General features: G+C 44.2%; 2 protein-coding genes across 5 annotated transcripts in view; one reads left to right on the top strand and one right to left on the bottom strand.

Annotated features, from left to right (window-relative positions):
- LOC141257831 (serine/threonine-protein kinase SBK1-like) overlaps positions 1-19,385 on the top strand; it is a 45,387-nt gene extending 26,002 nt beyond the window's left edge. Inside the window, exons 3-4 of the mRNA XM_073672845.1 lie at positions 17,913-18,112; positions 18,828-19,385. Of these exons, the coding sequence (XP_073528946.1) occupies positions 17,913-18,112; positions 18,828-19,385 (758 nt within the window). The remainder of the gene's footprint in view (positions 1-17,912; positions 18,113-18,827) is intronic.
- LOC141258878 (protein eva-1 homolog C-like) overlaps positions 1-19,927 on the bottom strand; it is a 723,187-nt gene that overhangs the window by 393,001 nt on the left and 310,259 nt on the right. The gene's annotated exons all lie outside the window — the stretch shown is intronic.

Here is a 19,927-nt window from a genome sequence, read left to right as displayed (position 1 = left end):
GTGTTCTTTTCTAACCCCACCTCAGCCCCAGTTTATATAGGGGAAGTTCTTCCCCTCCCAGGACTGGGCAGGAGGTGTGGCATGCTTAGGATTCCTGACCAGGAGACCTCCCACCTGCTCACAGACGTAATATTGCTATTACTGTGGTAACCAGAACCCTGGGGTGCCACAGCAGCTTTATAGGACAATTTTTTTTCTATATGATAATCTATGTAGATTCTCAGCCTGAACCAAAAGTTCTTGACCCATAAAAGCCATTTAATTTCTGGGATCAGAACCCAAATAACCAAGGGTTGGGGTTTGGTGAACATGATAAAGCTAATCCTAAACTACATTTCCATTGGTTTTACTTATAATGGCTTTAGGGTCCTCTTGCCATATGGCCTCACAATGATCAATCATTTTTCTATTAACACTACCATGCAGAGATTTTAGCTTTGAGTATATTTAATTTTTTTAGATCTATTTCAGTCATTAAGATGGACCAAGGGAAGTCTGATCAAGTGCATAAATCAAAAAAGGTATGGAGCCCAGTCAGAGAAAGCTATAATGACAGGCCTGTGCATCAATTTATATTCCTGTTAGGCAGTATAATAAAGCCATAGAAGAAAAGTTTTTACAATTAACTATAAATGTAACTAATTTGTCAATAAGTTTACTTTAAATTAAGTCTAGTGTTAAGCGAGATGACAGCATGTCAGTGATTATTGCCCTGAAAAATAAAAATATATAGTACATATGAAAATAAGCTATGTTGTACTAGGTCTTGAAAAATTTGCTTTGTTCTCTGCCAAAATTGGTCATAATCATAATTCTCAGATTAAATCTGTATTCAGTGAGGATAAAGTTTCCCATTACTGTGATGGGAGATGGAAGCCGCTACTGATAAGATTTTATCTAGATAAGAGGTGGAGGAGCTCTGCTTTAAGCACCTTCCTCCTCCATGTACATAGAGTTTTATCATTAGCAGCTGCTATCGCCTTTGTCAGAAATGGGAATATCTGTCTTCACTGAATACTGATTTTACTTCAGAACTGAGAATTTTGATAATGACAGATAAATTTTGGCAGAGAATGAAGTTTGTATTGGACAAGATATAAAAGGTTTATAATTCTTATTTCATATCAATAGTACACATGAAAATAAAGTCACCGTCATTTTAAAGTCCATTATTCACGATGAAGCTCATTTTCTGCCTAGTGTTTCAATTTGTATTAAGTAATTTTCTTTTAAATCTGGTAAAAATGTTGCCCTGAAACGGATGAACGAGGAATCTGGATAATGTCCTCCATGATCCATGAGTGTCCATCCAGTGTGTCTCCATCTACCTATGAAACTAGCCCTCTTCACATCCCTCACCCTTATTGAGTCTGATGGCCATTAAGTCCTGACCCAGGATGTGGCTCTTGCAGGATCCCTTCACTTCTAATAGAACCTGGTGCAAGTATTTTAGAAAGAAATGTTTTTAAATAAATATTGTTCAATATAAATTTGCCATTTTATATTTTTTTCAGAAATCTGCCAGTAGAAGGAAGTATCTAAGCCAATAACCCCATTCCTCACCATAGTGGCCTTTAATGTGTCGCTCCAGAGGTTGTAAACTTCCTTGCTTGTCCTATTTGTGTGTCGGGATCAGTGGTGTGGTGAGGACAACCGAGCAGTAGTTGAAGGTGGGAGGGGGGGGGGGGATCCGTATCCTAGATCAGCTCCACAATTACTAAATTTAGAGCGATTATCCATCTTAATTAGATAATGTGTCTTCTACTTCTCCAGGCGGGAATGCCATGAGTGTCGGTGAAGTGTTGTGCGCTACAGTTACTAGATTACATGTGGGGTAAAGCACTGGAGCAGAGAGATAAAGCCAAATTTAAAGTGATCCTGACAGCTGATCCTGCTAGTGTCTCACACATGCTGCCAGTGGATGCAAGACTACGGAAATAGAAAAAACTGACTGTACATCCAAAACAAGAAATAGGTGTGTACAGGTGCTTATTAGGAGCAGCTACCTCCATATACAAATAAAAAGCAAAGTAGCACTCTGCAACGCTAAGTATGCGAACATGAAATATGAAGTTTTAATAGCATTACTGCTCTAGAAAATAGAAAAATCTTTGCGCATAAATTAGCAAATTCACGTGTACCTGGTAACCACTTTAAGGAGTTTCTCCATACCAGGAACCTGTGTAAGATCTCATTTATTTCTATTTTCTAGAGCAGTAATGCTATTCAAATTTCATATATTTCATGTTCGCATACTTCGTCGTGTTGCAGTGCAGTGTGTATTCTGAAGTTTAAAAGTTACCAAAGAACCAAGCTGCAGTTGGTACTCGAAGAGTCTCAAGCAGCTTATTCCCATTTGTTGCCAGCGACTGCCTATGTGTCTAGGAGGAGCCTTCTCAATCCAGGGTAGCAGGATGAAGCCACCAGGGACCCGCCTGTCTGATCAGTCTGCATCCCAGCTTGGTCCCCGGTAGTGTTGAGCAACCCCCGTAGTGTTCGAGTTCGGTTCGGTTCGTCGAAGACCCGTGTGTTCGTCGAACACCGTTAAAACCAATGGCAGGCAAACAAAAACACATAGAAACACGTAGAAAACACCTTCAAAAGGTGTCCAAAAGCTGACAAACTGCTCAGAAGACATAACTAACGCATGGAAAAGTGACAAGTACATATAGTCATGCGAAAAGAAAAGAGGTGGAGGAGTAAAAGGAGAGGGAGACACAGATATAGGCATGTCATGCCCTTCTAAAATCCAAAGTGAGAAGCCGACACGGCCAGTCCGCTCCTGCCCGTGCCACCTCCGTGTCGCCGGGTTTGTGCCAGAGCCGCGGTGAACCCTGACGGCCAGCCCCCCTCTCCCAATACTGGTGCCTGTTCGCTGGTGGGTCGAGCGAGCCCCCCTGTGGTGGAGGCAGCTCTAAGCTTTTTAATTTAAATTGTCTCTCTAATTTGAATGAATACACTTTAAATCCATTTACAAGGATCTATTGGAGGGCAAGTCTCATGCCAGCAGCCGTGGTAATTCCAGCTCCAGTAGCGTCCACTAAAGCTGCTGCAGTTAAAAAGCTTTTATAAGGATCGAGCTTGGCTGTCCACCGCAAGGCATCCTACTGCCAGTCCCAGCCCCTATGCCTTGGGGTGCCTCCTGATGCTCTTCACTGAGTATCCCATAGTCCCGAAGCATTTCCTTTGAAAAAATTAAGTGTCTAAACTACAGGTGGTGTAGCTTGCTTAACAGCCGGGATAATCCGCTGACTAGCAGACACTGCTACTAGGCACAAAGTATTTCCTGGGCTAGATGCAGTTAAAAATTTGTAATTAAATACTCTCGTTGGATGCTGAGAAAGCATTCCATAGAGTCTACTGGCACGCCATATGATTCTCTTAAAAAGCTTGGGGTAGGGGTCTAGGGGACCCTTTTATAGCCAAAATCACAGCCCTGTATCGCAATACGTCACCTAGGCTGAAGATAAATGGAACTGTAGCACCCTGAGGGCTCGGTTGCTACAGACGTATTGCACCTCACCCAGAGGTGTGATATCTCACTCTCAGGTAAGGATGGAGTGTGGATCAGGACCCGACACCTGCATGCATTATACCACATTACCGTGGGGCAGGGCGACCAATATGCCCCTGAGATGGGCACGACAGTCCCTGTCCCTGGCTGGAGTGGGGGGAGGGAACACTGAGGAAGGGGAACCCTGTAGTGCAGGAGCAGGGAGGAAGCAGTTCCTGGGTGCATTGAGAAGGGAGTATAAAAGGTGGGCACCATCTTAGTTCAGTGCAGAGAAGTCTGAGCAGAAGTGGCAGGGAGCAGGGGCTCTGCATGAGCTCTGCTCCGGAGGTGGGCCTAGTAACAGAGGCCCAGGCCTGGAAGAGGGAGAAGGAAGGAAGAGGAGCGGAGAAGGCTCCAGGAATGAGGAATGAAGGGATCCAGGGGTGCGGACGGGCGAGTCGCCACCGCACGCCCGAATCCACCTGCGTGGAGGGGTCAGGCCAAAGGGGGGAGACCGGTCCCCGAACTAGTGGAGGCAGGAAACGACCCTCAGCTAGAAACCGGAGGCTCTGACATTTTATGTGGCGCAGCCCCTCGCTACACCCGCTAGGAAGGCACCACATAGGGTCAGGGAAACTGGCGCCAAGTTTACCAAGAGGAGGCCCGAGGCAGCCGGACAGAAGTGTTGGTAAGAAAGGCCAGACAAAGGACACACAAAGGGGGTCCTGTGAAGTGCTCCAAAGTTATCTGGGAGTTGTCTGAGCCCCTCACCTGGTGAGCACAGTACGACGTGGGCAGCCGTTACCTGCAGACGTGGTCTGGATAATAAGAACTGTGAGTAAAGGCCCTGTACTGCATCACTGACTCCGTGTCGTTACTGCTGCTGCCCTGCACCATCACCCCCATCCTCCGCATACACTGCCCTGAGGCTATACTCCTCCCGTGGGGAGTTATGCTACGCTCTGCAGCACCCACAACACCAGCCTCAGCGGTCTGCCCTGTAGCGGCGGTGCACTCTGACCGCAATCCACGGGTGGCGTAGTCGGACATTTAAACATCAAAACCACATAAATAGTTCCGCCACTGGTTTGACCGCCCTGAGCCACGGAATCGGGTCGCCGCCACGAAGACTACAACCACCAGCATCCACCAAAAAGGGTCCAGCTCCAGGTGTCCCAAGGCCCAGGGGGTGCATCAGAACATTTTCACCTTTCACAATCACCAATGGGACAAGGCAGGGATGTCCTCTGTCCCCTCTCTAATACATCCTAGTGACGGAGCACCTGCTCTCATCAATTCGCCATAACCCCAATATTAGGTGGATTGAGGTGGGAGGCACCGAGTACAAGTGCTCTCTATTTGCTGATGATGTCCTAGTATATATCACTCAATCACATATCCATCCATGCTGTTATGGCTGAAATAGATCACTTTGTTACATGGTCAAATTTTAAAATCAATGCAGCGAAGTCTGAGGCCCTCGATGTCTCCCTCCCCAAATCCATATAGGATTCCATCCAGTCCAACTTTCCCTTTGCCTGGCCCTCACAGGGTATCAAATACTTAGGAATTCCTATTCATAGAGACCTCTCCCATCTATGTTATCTTAATTTTGGGCCCTTTATTGAACAATTCCATACAGACCACGGTTGGCAAGTTAGAACTGTAAGATTCACTACGTGAACCACTGGTGTTTTGTGGAAAAGCACATGTACACTGCGTTCCAAATTATTATGCAAAAAGTGTTTAGGAGTGATAAGGGAAGAATTTGTTTGTCAATTAAACTCATTGATGGTGATGTGTGTCAGGGCTCTTTATATCACTGTAAGCAATTGCAGACACCTGTGCTAATTAGTTTGGCAGGTGTGTCCAATGAAAGGCAAGACTACTTAAGAAGGCTGTCTCACATTATTAAGCAGCCTACATTTTCTGCCAAAATGGGAAAGAAAAAGGATGTGTCGGCTGCTGAGAAGCAACAAATTGTGGAGTGTTTAGGTCAAGGCATGACTACAATCAACATTGTGCGATGATCAGGATGAAGTGTCTTGGCAATCAAGAAGTATGTAGCTGATTCACAGTACACACGTGTGCGTGCTGATAAGGGCAAATTGTGGACTCTTTCCTACAGGCAATTACGTCAGGTTAAAAGAGCAGCGGCAAGAAAGCCTTGTCATAGCAGCAGACAAGTTTTTGAAGCTGCTGGTGCCTCCAACGTCCCCCGAACAACAAGATGCAGGGTCTTTCAGAGGTTTGCAGCTGTGCATGCGCCATCCTGTCGACCTCCTCTATCCACTTCACACAAGCAGAAACGGCTCCAGTGGGCCAAACATTACATGAAGACTGATTTCAAAACTGTTTTGTTCACGGATGAGTGCCGTGCAGCGCTCGATGGTCCAGATGGATGGAGTGGAGGATGGCTGGTTGATGGACACCCCACGCAAACACGGCTACAGCGCCAACAAGGAGGAGGTGGAGTAATGTTTTGGGCTGGAATCATGGGGAGAGAGATTGTCGGCCCCTTTAGGATCCCTGAAGGCGCTAAAGATGAACTCCATAATGTATGTGGATTTTCTCAAACAGCACTTCCTGCCATGGTTCAAGAAGAAGAACCGTGTATTTCACAGCAAGATCATTTTTCTGCATGATAATGCACCATCTCATGCTGCACATAAAACATCTGCATCTCTGGCTGATATGGGCATAAAAGGGGACAAACTTCTGGTGTGACCCCCATGCTCCCCTGACCTCTACCCCATTCAGAACCTTTGGAGCATCATCAAAAGGAGTGTCTATGATGGCGGGAGGCAGTTCACATCTAAGCAACAGCTCTGGGAGGGTATTCTGTCCTCATGCAAAACAATTGAAGCAGAAACCATCCAAAACCTGACAAATTCAATGGACGAGAGAGTTCAGAAGCTCCTTTCGAACAAGGGGTCCTATGTGAAAATGTAACATCACCTAGAATAAAGTTTTGAGTTGAAAACTGTTTGATTTCAGTTTCTAATAACCTGCTAATGCTTATAATTTCAAAAATGACCATTTTTTTGGTCTTTATTAAAATGAAAAGGTTGATCGAAAAGTTTGGGGGATCTAAGAGTGTGGCAACCCAGTAGTCATGATTACTTCGAATTCTGACAATATGAGGGTCATGCTGCAGGTAGTGCAGCAAGAAGGCACTTATGTGTCTTGCGCATCTCTGAGCCCCAAAATTATTTTCCGGGCTAGATGCAGCTAAAAATTATTTTTAATTTTAAATCTGGTGGAGCTTATTATAGATGGCCTAATAGGATCAGTGCTGCACACTGCTACAAAGCCCAAATTATTTTCCAGTCAAGATACAGATAAACATGATTAGTAATTTGAAAGCTTAAAACGATTGGTAGGGTGATTTTAACCAATCAAGCTTTTACTCTCCCCAGGATGACACAGGGGTAGAAAAGTCGTTTCGGATCCATGATTTGTTCATCTTTATGAACGCGAGTCTGTCTACATTATCAGTGGAGAGCCGCGTGCGCTTATCTGCCAGCACACCACCAGCAGCGCTGAACACACGTTCAGACAGAACGCTGGCTGCGGGGCATGACAAGATCTCCAAGGCGTAAGTGGCTAGCTCCGGCCATTTATCCAGATTGGAAGCCCAAAAAGAGCAAGGGTCCAGTGACACAGTCGTGGCTTCAATGTTTACTTGGAGATACTCCTGTACCATCGACTCTAGGCGTTGACTATGTGTCAGACTTCTTGTCTCCTGTGGCCTTGCAAAGGATGGGCTAAAAAAGTGGTGAAATGATTCCGCAAAATTGATGTTACCAGCAGATACTGTGGTTCTGTTACGGTTTGAGTGCTGAACACTTGACGGTCCCACGGTTGGCAAGTTGGAACTGAGATTCACTACATGCACCACTGGTATTTTGTGGAAAAGCACATGTAAGATTCTGCAACAGTCTCTGCTGATACTCCTGCATGGTTGCATCCCTTTCTATGGCAGGAATAATTTCTGCAAATTTACTTTTGTACCGGGGATCTAACAGTGTGGCAACCCAGTAGTCAGGATTATTTCTAATTCTCACAATTCGAGGGTCATGTTGCAGGTAGTGCAGCAAGAAGGCACTCATGTGTGTTGCACATCCAGGAGCACCAAGTCCCTGTTGTGTTGGTGGCGAGGTAACAATCATGCTTCCTTCCTCTGTCCTCTCCCCCCAACCTCTCACAACAGAAATGTGATCAAGGTCTCCCTCATCTGATGAGTCTTCCATCAGTTCATCCTCCACTTCTTCCTGGGCTCCTGCACCTTCCTCACTAGTTTGGCTGCTACCATGCGCCCTGGTAAAACCATCTCCCCCACCCTCACATGCCTGCCGCCTTGGTGCTGCCGACCGTCTGGACCTTGCAGATGTTAGCCCTTCCGCATACAACTCCTCCTCCTCCTCTACTTCCTCCACCTCCTCTTGTGCCACCACCTGACTCCGAATTCTGTTTAACATGTGCTCCAGCATGTAAATCACCGGAATAGTCATGCTGATAATGGCATAGTCAGCACTAAACATCTTCGTCGCCATTTCAAAACTGTGCAGAAGGGTGCATAGGTCCCTGATCTGAGACCACTCCTCCAGCGTGATTTGCCCCACCTCTGAATCTCGTTGGCCCAGGCTATACATGAGAACGTATTGCACCAGGTCTTGTTGGTGCGGCCAGTCGCTGCAACATGTGCAGAGTTGAATTCCACCGGGTAGGCACATCGCATTTTAGCCGGTGAAGTGGCAGGCCCAACGACTTCTGTAGAGATGTAAGTCGCTGAGCTGCGGGATGCGAACGGTGGAAGTGAGCACACAGCGACCGTGCCCTCTGCAGAAGGCCATCTAGTCTGGGATAGTGGGCTAAAAATTGCTGGACAACCAGGTTCAACACGTGAGCCATACAAGGCACGTGTGTGACATTGCCCCGGCGAAGGGCCGCACCCAGGTTTGCAGCATTGTCGCACACGGCCTTCCCTGGTTTCAGGTCCAGTGGAGACAACCATTCATGAAATTGGTTCTCCAGAGCTGACCACAACTCCTCAGCTGTGTGACTCACATTTCCCAGACATTTCAATGTAAAAACTGCCTGATGACGTTGAGCCCTACTGCCTGCATAGTAAGGTGGTGTGCAGGATCCCTTCTGCGCAGTTAGAAAGCTTGTGGCATGACCAGACAGGCATTGGGTGCAGGTGGAAGACCGAGAGGAGGTTGAGGAGGCAGAAGCAGTGGAGGAACTTTGACATAAAGAGGATTGACGCACAACTCGTGGGGGCGGCAAGACTTGGACAGCAGCCCCTTGTCCTGCTGTCACCATAGTTACCCAGTGCCCAGTCAGCGACATGCAACGCCCCTGTCCATGCCTACTCGTCCAAGTGTCTGTGGTGAAATGCACCCTGTCACACACAGTTTCTCAAAGAAGCGGTGATGTTGTGTGCGACATGCTGGTGGAGCGCAGGCACACCTTTCTTTGAGAAGTAGTGCCGACTGGGCATCTGGTACTGGGGCACTGCGACGGACATAAGGTCTCGAAAATCCTCTGTGTCCACCAGGCGGAAAGGCAGCATTTCTGTAGCCAAGAGCTTGCAGATGGTGAAATTCAACCTCTTAGCTTTCTCATGGCTAGGAGGAAATGGTCTTTTACTTGTCCACATCTGAGGGACCGAGGGCTGGCTATTGTGCTTAGACGGGGTTGATAAGGGTGTCCCCGGCAAACTGCTGGTCTGTGAGGAAGATGCAGGCGGACATGTTAGCACCACCTTTGGATCAAGGCAACCTATCGATGTCGGAGAGCGCTCAACACCAGCTGGTGTTACCACCTCCAAAGAAAATGATGACCTGCCAATCACGCTGGCTGTTCCGGGTAAAGAGGTGGCAGGTCTGCGCCCCAAAACAGGTGTGACTGCTGTCCCCCCAGTCACAGAGGATGAAGAGGCCGCGGATGCACAAGATATGGCAGACTGTGGTTGGCCCGGCCGGCTAGGCCGCATTGTAGCACACTGAGCTTACCACTGCAACTTATGCTTCATGTCCATGTGCCGGTTCATGCATGAAGTACTCAAACTATGTATTTTTTGGCCTCTACTTAGCTTTTGCTGACAAATGTTACAGAGAACACGAGTTGGGTCATCTTTATCGATCTGAAAAAATGCCCAGGCTATGCAAGGCTTAGCACCCATGCGACCTGAAGAGCCACCATGACTTGTGGTGAGAGGCAGAGTTGTGTTTGAGGATGCAGTTGTTGACGTGCTTCCAGTACTACGTCTCTGTCCAGGAAGGCGCAACCTGACCTCGTCGTCACTAGCATCTTCCTCCACCTCCTCTGCTGACCTCATCTCTTGGCTGACTGTGGGTTGACAGTAAGTGGGATCTCCAACCTCATCATCATCACCCTGTGCGTTATCACACCCGTCGTCCTCAGAGCCAACCTGTTCCTGCCCTGACAAAAAACTAAAATTGTCGCTCCAATCAGGTATTTGAGTCTCATCATCGTCTTCCTCGTTGTCTCCACCAACAGGAGTTACAGTTTGGGAATGAGGGTCTACATTATGGTCAGAACCTTCTGCGTCTGGTCCTGGATCCGACTCAAAGATTCTGGGCATCAGTGCAGATCATTTCCTCGTCTGGATTCACAGAAGCGCTGGAGTCGACCTCTGATTCCCAGGCTATAGTATGAGTAAACAGCTCTGCAGACTCAACCATCTGTTCTACCTCATACTCTGACAGGCAGCTGGAGATTTGGGAGCTGTGAGGAAGCAAGTGCGATTTGGGTGACACCTTTGAGGACTGGAGTATTTGTGATGTTGAAGTTGATGTGGAGGAGAGCCCACTTAAAGGAGCACTTGATATCCGTTGAAGCACCTGCTGTTTTTGTGCCTCATCTGGAATTTGTAGCGATTGGCGTGGCTGTAAGAAAGGGATCTTATCACATTGTCCGCTAAAAGAAGTAGACATTTTAGTTTGGCTGGAAGATGGTCTTTCTTCTGCACCTACCCCACGGACACAACCTTTTTTCCCCTTCCCAACACGCCTATTCCCCTTTCCACCAGCAGCAGGCCTTTTTCCACTCATTTTGGTGGTTAACTAATTCACAACTCTGGAGTTGTTTGCACAAAAAAACAATGGATGGTAACCGAGCAGAGCTGAGTGGCCAAACTGTGGTATTAGGCCAAAACTATTGGCTGGGTTAGATGCAGAAAAAAATTATTTTTAATTTGCAACCTGATGGAGGTCAGTATAGATGTACTAATCGAGAAAGTCCGACACACTGCTAGAAGGCCAAATATTTTTTCAGAGCTAGATGCAGAAAAAAATTAGATTCAGTTTGCAACCTGATGGAGGTCAGTATAGATGGACTAATAGAATGATGCTATGCCCAAAAGATTTTACTTCACTAGGTGCAGTAAAAAAATTGGTATTCTATACACAGGTGGTATATCTTGCAATACAGATAGGCTACTCCACTGACTAACACACTCTGCAATAGGCCAAAAAGGATTAGCTTTGCTAGATTCAGCCAAATGCTGTGAAAAAAACTTGCACAGCACTGGCACAGAGCTGCCTGGCAAAAACTGATAGGAACTGATGTAACCTAGTCCTGAAAAGGACTCCAATTACAATTAGTCTTTACTCCCACAACCTATCTATTTAAGAGCACAGACCTGCCTGATAAAAGTCGTAGGAAATGCTGTAACCTAGTCCTTAAAAGGACTGCAATCACAACTATTCCCTACTCCCAAGCTATCTGTATATTTGTGCGAAAATTGGCTTGAAATTAACAAGGTATAGCGCACACAGCAACAGCGGTGCCGTCTAACACGCAGCTGCAGCAGTGAGAAAATGGTGGCGACGGGGAAAATGGTTTGGTCTTATAGGGCAAGGACATGTGACATACACTGCCAATGACACATGCCCTTGCTTGTGTGGAAAAAAGCACTTCGCTCCGTGTGTGCGCTGCTGATAGGCTGACAGATTGCACCTCCCCACTGCAAATGCGGGAAAGAAAAAAAAATGGAGATCTTCATTGTTCCTGCAGAGATCCATCCCCTGCCCCTCCCCCCACCCTGCTGTACACTCAAACTGCGTATTAACATTAATTTTCATCATTACTGAGAAAAAATCCAGTTATGATTTTGGTGCACGAACAGTTATCGAACATAACCTCGAACAGCCGAATTTTTCTCAAATTGTTCGTGTTCGCCGAACGGCTCGAACACCGCCCAAAACAGCTCGAATTTGAGATTGGCGAACAGTTCGAGTAGAACAACGCTCATCTCTAGTCCCCGGAAGCTTTTAAACTGGTGTGACAGTTTAGTCCCCAGCATAGTTTTACTCCCAACACCTGGATTGACAGCACGGCTAAGTCAATGGTGGCTTTTAAAAAGGGACTGTCAGTACAGAGTGACTACAAACATATCTGGCTGAGACCACACATCCATGGGCAGCACGTATCAGCGGTCAGGTTTTATCAATTTCCAGCTCTGGTAACGCATCAGTGAAGATCGACAGATGACAATAACCTTAAATTTGAGAAGTGCAGTAGACAAAATTTTATATCACGTTATCAGCTTGCTGGATCTAAACCTTCCAAAACTTATTGTAAAGTTTACATTGGCCTCAAATTTGAAAGAAAGAATGTCTCCTTCCAAGTACAAATGTCATCAGGCGCTTCTAGTGAGGATGTAAGTATGCCCTTCACTTTCTCTTTTTTTAAAGCCCCCATGGATGTGAGACGTGGGGGGCAGGAATCTCCGGACTGCACAGGAAGACTTCCCCCTGCCCAGTTCAGTTTGCTCGGTACATGTCAGTAATAACCATGTAACCAATAAACTGGAAAGGACAGAGAAAGTCATCATCCGTCAGCTTCAGATCTTATAGTGTATTTGTTACTTCAAGGAATATCTGATACTTGTCTACCCTGTACAATGAAATGATCATAAAATATTATAAAACATTTTGCTCATGTTCTTTTTTGGTAGAAGTTGAACTTAAACCCCAGATTGAATATTAAAACAAATACATAAAGAAATATGAGATGATCCATCAACCTGCACAAAATAAGCATCCAGCGCTTTTTGGATGAATGATCCCAGGGATTCCAAGGTTTCTTAAAACACCTGTTTATTTCTTCATATTAAAAACAGGTTGCAAGGTCAAGCAGTTTGGATTCACTTACGATTGGGTCGAAACATGTCAGTTTCTATGCCTTGTTTGCAATCATGAGTGGATCAAAACGGCCTGACCTTGTGCATATAGACTTTCACGCAGTGGATCTGTGCAGCCCGGAGGACACTAACCAAAGGAGGAGGTGAGCTGACAATATCATTATATATATAATCCATCAATCTATCTCTTAGATATCCTCTATCAGAAAATTGGCAGCAGTCAAATGAGGTAAAATACAGGAGAGGTTTTATCACCTGTGATACAGAACATTTCTACTTTTAAATATTTTCCATCCCTTTCTCAGACATGCGAGAGACGACACGTTGCACGTCACACTGGTGAATAAACCACTGCTATAGACAATGTGCAACAAAACGCTAAATACTGGTAAAAAGCCTGAGAACATCCACATGTAATTCTAGAAGCTGTAGATCTATGGTGGTCTCCACATTCAGAGACAGCACCTACTTGTGATCAAATCTGTAATAGAGACAAGGCCAAATACTGTGAAGCCCCCATACACATTAGATAACAGTCAGCCCAACTATCTGAGATAGATATGAGAGATAGAAGGCAGATCTGATGGGAGGTCTGAGATGAAGGATGAACTTATAAATATCAATTTTTTTCTTCTAGGATCGTTCTATTGGTTTTTTATCACCTTCTCAGAGTTCTCCGCACTTCATGTCTCGGCTGCTGTCAGATTATTAATGGACGTCTGAGGAAAGTTCTGCCGCACTGACTGCACAGGAGCTCTTGATTTATTGCCCAAGAGCAATCACCGACCAATGACAGATCAACAAATGCGAAAAATATTTAGCATGTGACAGTATATAAATATATATATGTATACACTGTATATGCACACAACTGAAATGTATTAAAAAATACTGCTATAATAGTTATTAGACCTTTATTAAGACTCAATGAAACTTTCTTGTATGAAAAAGAAAGTCTATTGACTTTGTGTTTGTTAGCAAAAATCCGATACAAAATGCAGACCAAATATTGAATGTTTGAACGCGGCCCGACTCCCATCACAAACCTAAATTAACATGTTACGCATAATATTGGAGATAATCTCATCTCTAAAGAGGGGGTGGTAGTTCCATAAAAAGCATTTATCACTGTCACAGAATGGAATGGATAGTAAATGTATGAACGCTGGAGGTCTTACCACTAGAAATCCCATCGATCACAAGAATGGGGTCCAATGGGGCAGAAGTGAGAATGTGCTTCCAGAAATGGGAAAGACTTATTTGAATTAAGATTTAATTATACTCAAATTTTTACAAAGAATTCAGTATTCTCCAGGATACATTTTTTTGATTCATTTTATTTACATTCATTAAAATTACATCCAGTTGTGGTCAACATTTTGCTGAACCGTAGAGGGCTAGAAAAAGGTTTAAACACATTAATACTCAAACCTTTCCTGATGCCCCCTGCTGCCTCCACTGCCCGGCCATTGGCAATTCTTCCTGCCATCGCTCTCCACATCTCTAACCTCTTCACCGCAGAACAGGACTTCCAGCCATGACCAGGTCACGGAAAGCACTATGGATCGTAAAGTCATGACATATGCATTAGCACGAAGAGCATGGACGTCCAGGCCTAGTCATGGCAGGAAGTCCTGTTCTAGAGTGAAGAGGCCGGAAAGGAGGAAAGAAAGGCGTATAAAACCGGAAGGCAAACAGCGGAGACAGTGGTGGTGTTCAGCCGAGTGAATGGTGTAGTGTGCAGAGTTTTATTTGTTTGGTTATTTTGTTTTAGATCTTCAGATCCTAAAGTAGAAACATTTGATTTGTGGTTAATTTAGGCTCTACGAATTTAAATTCCCTAGTAGTGAATATTGTCAGATCCACTTATCTATGTGAACATTGCTGTATTCGCTATCTTAGGAGTGGTGTAATAATCATACAATTGATTGCGAAGAAAATATATAAAAGCTGTGTTACACAGCGATACGCGTGGGGCTTAATGATCCATAAGTGGTCATATGGCTATGTATATACAATGATTGGTTTAACCAATCGACCCTCATCTGGTTATTGGGCAGTGATAATTTATATGCATTTGATTTGATTGTGGTATTGTTTATTTGGACTATGCTTAAGGGACAGATTCATACAATTGCTATATGCAAGGTTGGTCGACGGTTTGTGCTGATACATAATGAGGGCTTGCAAAACATTTTTTTTACAGTTTATATTGAGTATTATTGGAGTACTGTGATATGAAATGTGAAGCTCTGAACTGAATATTGGCATTGAGGATAGAGGATATTTATTATTGTGAACTTTTATATATTTTCCTCACAATCAATTGTATATGATTATTATATGAATTTAAATTATTCACTATCTATATCCTGTATACAGCCAATCATGCATTGTGGTATTTGGGTGTTTTGTGTTTTAGCGTTTTTAAAAGTGTATAATAAAGCTTGTATTTTTTTACTTAATATGTATTGAGGTGTGCACATTTCTACATATGTACCTTCCAGTTTCTTGTTTTTGGTTAAAATGTTTAGGTACATCATGATGCACCCTAAATTTGTGATAGGGGTTGTGCATCCTTTTCTTTAGTTTTTGCATTTATCTTAGGAGTGGTGGTCTCATGCTGAGTACAGCACCATTCTTACAGACCCCTATACCCTATACTCAGGACCTTTGCGGTTCGTCTCAGTTTTGGCCCACGAGGCAATTTATTTCTCGTCTATCAACTTGAAAAGGGGTACAAACTTTAGGGTGAAAGTAAAAAAACAAAAAAAAAACCTTGATTAAGTCAGCTTTTCTTGGGTAATTGCTGTGTTTATTTGCACCAGATTTCACAGTGTTGTATGATGTGTGATATGTAAAAGGTCCCACTAGACTTCTGCCCTGGGAGTTTATCGCATGCTTGACCACCGTTCCTGGAGGGGACAGTCGAAAACTCGCAGTGCCCAGTGCATGCGCTGGAAGGATTCACAAGTCTGCAGTTAGTTACTGCATATACAGTGCCTACAAGTAGTATTCAACCCCCTGCAGATTTAGCTGGTTGACACATGCGGAATTAACTTGGCATTGTGACATTTGTGCTGTAGATCAGCCTGGAAGTAGGAAATGCACTGCAGCAACTTTTGCTTTTGTTTTGTTTTTTTTTGTTTTTTTTAAAAAACGTAAAAAGTTAATTCAGAGTGTCATTTATTATTCAACCCCTCAAACCACAAGAATTCTGTTTGGTCCCCCTAAAGTATTACGTAGTAGTTCAGGCACCAAGAATAATGAGCTTCACATATGTGGATTAAAGATCTCTTTTGCCAGCCTTTTCTGACTATTTAAGACCCTCCCCAAACTTGTGAACAGCACTCCGACATGGTCAACATGGGAAAGACAAAGGAGCATTCCAAGGCCATCAGAGACAAGATCGTGGAGGGTCACAAGGCTGGCAAGGGGTACAAAACCCTTTCCAAGGAGTTGGGCCTACCTGTCTCCACTGTTGGGAGCATCATCCGTAACTGGAAGGCTTATGGAACTACTGTTAGCCTTCCACGGCCAGGACAGCCTTTGAAAGTGTCCTCCCGTGCCGAGGCCAGGCTTGTCCGAAGAGTCAAGGCTAACCCAAGGACAACAAGGAAGGAGCTCCGGGAAGATCTCATGGCAGTGGGGACATTGGTTTCAGTCAATACCATAAGTAACGTACTCCACCACAATGGTCTTAGTTCCAGACGAGCCCGTAAGGTACCTTTACTTTCAAAGAGTCATGTCAAGGCTCGTCTACAGTTTGCTCATGATCACTTGGAGGACTCAGACAGACTGGTTCAAGGTTCTATGGTCTGATGAGACCAAGATCGAGATCTTTGGTGCCAACCACACACGTGACGTTTGGAGACTGGATGGCACTGCATACGACCCCAAGAATACCATCTCTACAGTCAAGCATGGTGGTGGCAGCATCATGCTGTGGGGCTGTTTCTCAGCCAAGGGGCCTGGCCATCTGGTCCACATCCATGGGAAGATGGCTAGCACGGCCTACCTGGAGATTTTGGCCAAGAACCTCCGCTCCTCCATCAAGGATCTTAAGATGGGTCGTAATTTCATCTTCCAACAAGACGACCCAAAGCACACAGCCAAGAAAACCAAGGCCTGGTTCAAGAGGGAAAAAAATCAAGGTGTTGGAGTGGCCGAGTCAGTCTCCTGACCTTAACCCAATTGAAAACTTGTGGAAGGAGCTCAAGAATAAAGTCCACATGAGACACCCAAAGAACCTAGATAACTTGGAGAAGATCTGCATGGAGGAGTGGGCCAAGATAACTCCACAGACCTGTGCCGGCCTGATCAGGTCTTATAAAAGACGATTATTAGCTGTAATTGCAAACAAGGGTTATTCCACAAAATATTAAACATAGGGGTTGTATAATAATTGACCCACACCTTTATGTTTAAAATTTAATAAAATTCAACTGAGCAACATAACTTTTTGGTTTGTAAGATTTATGCTTCTGTTCATAAAACCTACTCTCGTTTGCAGTTTGAAGGCTCTAACTTATTTGCATCTTATCAAACCAGCTAAATCTGCAGGGTGTTGAATACTACTTGTAGGCACTGTATTATAGATCAGACAACCCCTTTAAAAAAAAGGCAAAATATTTCTTGGTTCACACCAGGTTCTGAGAGCCATTAATGTCTATAGAGATGTATGAGGACTTTTTTTTTTTTTTTGTATGATTGGATACAATTTTTTAAAACAAATTGAAATTTTAAAATAGTTTGAGACAAAAAAAACTGTTACAATTGAAGTTTTTGTTGAATTAATATTTTTCCCCACAATGTATGCTGAAAAAAAAAAGAAAAATAGTGTTCTAGGTAGTGGACTTCACAATATAAACTAGCAATCCATTAGTATCAGTGATTGTACTGCAGGGGTGCCGATGAGTTAAAGGGGAAAAAAAAAAAAAAAAAAATGTCAACCCATGTGCCTCTGGTACACCCAACAGCTGTATATGAGGGGTTAATCTGCTAGTATCAGCGCTCTAGTAGTTTCAGCAGGCTGCTGTGTATATCCGTCACAGGAAGCAGCTTCTGTACTACTACGATCAGCATACAGATATATCCATCAAGGAGCATTAAGTGACCTGAGCTCTTGACAGATATACACCTCATGGCTTTAAGGGGTTAAAAAAAAGATTTAGAGCGACGTTCATTTTCTACAATCTTTTTGCTTTGATATTTTAAAAAAATTTTTTCACTTTTATTATTAAGGAAACAACGTGGCCCTTAAACTGATGAAAAAAAATGCAAAGCATGAACATTTCCTCCAGGAGCTTTGTTTGTCCATCCACCTATCAGGTCACGAAGGGATCATCTTCACCCACCCCATCTACGTGGACTCGGATGACTACTACGTCCTGACCCAGGAATTGGCCCCTGCAGGAACACTTCACTCGCTCATAGAACCAGGTGTAAGCATTCTGAATCGCTGAATGTTTTTGAAGATTCAGATAACATTTTAGGAATAATATTTTAACATGCTCTAAAGAAGCTGTCAGGAACAGTGTCTTTTTTAAAGCTCTGTACTAGAAAAGTTTTCTCCATCCGGTGCCCCTTTTGGAATATTCACCTATACAAAATCACTAACACTAGAAAATATTGGTTTAGAGATCAGTATCCTAGATTAAAATACCAGTAGGGTTCCCCTTTATTTCACCACCGGACAGTTATCAGTAATGCATGTTTTTTGTGTAGTAAGATTTTTACCAGTCGCAGTCTTGCTATTCCCAGCACCATTCCGATCCTTTTCTGCACCATGTGACCAATGTTGTGACTTCTCGGATCACGCCAGTGTTTGCCGGGCGGACCGGAAGTCCATTATCAATGCAAGTCTAGGAGATTCAAAAAAGGGCTCTCAGACTTGCATCAAGACTGTTAGCAATTGTTAGCGGTGACTTCCACCAGTCAGAGCTGTAGTCACAAGATTGAATAGCAGAGGGTCCAGCTGTGTCAGAAACAGTAGAACATGAATAATAAGTATTTTATTACAAACCGGGAACATGTATTACCAATATCTATCTAGTGTTGAAATGAAAGGAAAACATGGAAATAAAGAACCACTGGGTTTTTTTTTTTGGTTTATTCTTTTAGCTAACGGAGCATGTATCTAATGGTTTACTTTTCCAGGTAGGAATTCCCAAAGCGATGGTGAAGCGATGTGCGCTACAGTTGACCAGATCGTTAGAATATATGCACGATCAAGCACTGGTGAATAGAGACATAAAACCAGACAATGTGCTACTCATGGACAAAGACTGCTTCCACGTTAAGCTGAGTGATTTCGGATTAACACAAGCCATCGGTACCCTCATACCATCAATGTCACCCAGCATCACCTTCATGTCTCCAAAGCTCTTTCAATTGCAATGCCATGAAGCTCTAGTTTTGAGGCCTAGCATTGACACGTGGGCCTTTGGTGTACTACTTTTCTTTGCATTTACTGGATATTTTCCATGGGAGAGCGCAGTAGAAGACGATCCTCTGTACCAAGAATTTATCCACTGGCAACATTTTCAAAGCTACACTGCATCTCCAGGACACTGGAACAAGTTTTCCACCAATGCATACAAATTATTTCATGGCTTGCTCTCTGAAGACTCCACCACTAGGAGTCCAGTAAACATAGTCATGAACTATCTTGACTTTCCATGGGGAGAAGATTATGTGTTAGAACTCTCCTGTTAGGTTTTTTCTATTTTTGCTGATCACGACCTTTTTTGCCCATTTAATCCTGCTCCACCCTTCTGGCCATTCTGGACTCCATTGTAATTTCTACTTTTAAGCTAGCCAGGTGCTTTGTTACCTTTCTCAGTCAGTTTAGCTAGGTCTTTTGACCTCTATGTTCTATGTTGTTTGTTTGTCTTTTTACTGCTACAATTTCTGCTAGGAGGTGTCCATCTTTCTCCCAGTCCCTAGTTCTTGTAGGGATCCCTCCCTCACATCTATAGGTCTTCGTTCAGACTAGCTGAGGACTTTAGCGGGTCTGATCGCAGGATCAGGTGCCCTGTTACATCGTAGGGATCTCGCGTAGTTCTATTGTAGGGACAGATCTGCTACAAGCACTAAGGAAAGACAGGAGATCATAACATTATGCACCTGAACATTCCCATGAGATTGTTGTAGACAATGTCAAGATGGAACATTTAGAGAGAGTGAGTTCATAGAAGGAGAAGGGGACACAGTGCATCATCAGCGATGCCTCAGAGGAAGTAGTTTTGAGCTCCAGT

The sequence above is a fragment of the Phyllobates terribilis genome, unplaced genomic scaffold (genome assembly GCF_046119375.1).
Source record: "Phyllobates terribilis strain yellow unplaced genomic scaffold, ASM4611937v1 Scaffold_3__8_contigs__length_932513732, whole genome shotgun sequence".
NCBI lineage: Eukaryota > Metazoa > Chordata > Amphibia > Anura > Dendrobatidae > Phyllobates > Phyllobates terribilis.
Note: the sequence above shows the minus strand (reverse complement) of the source record. Positions and strands in the feature narration are given on the sequence as shown.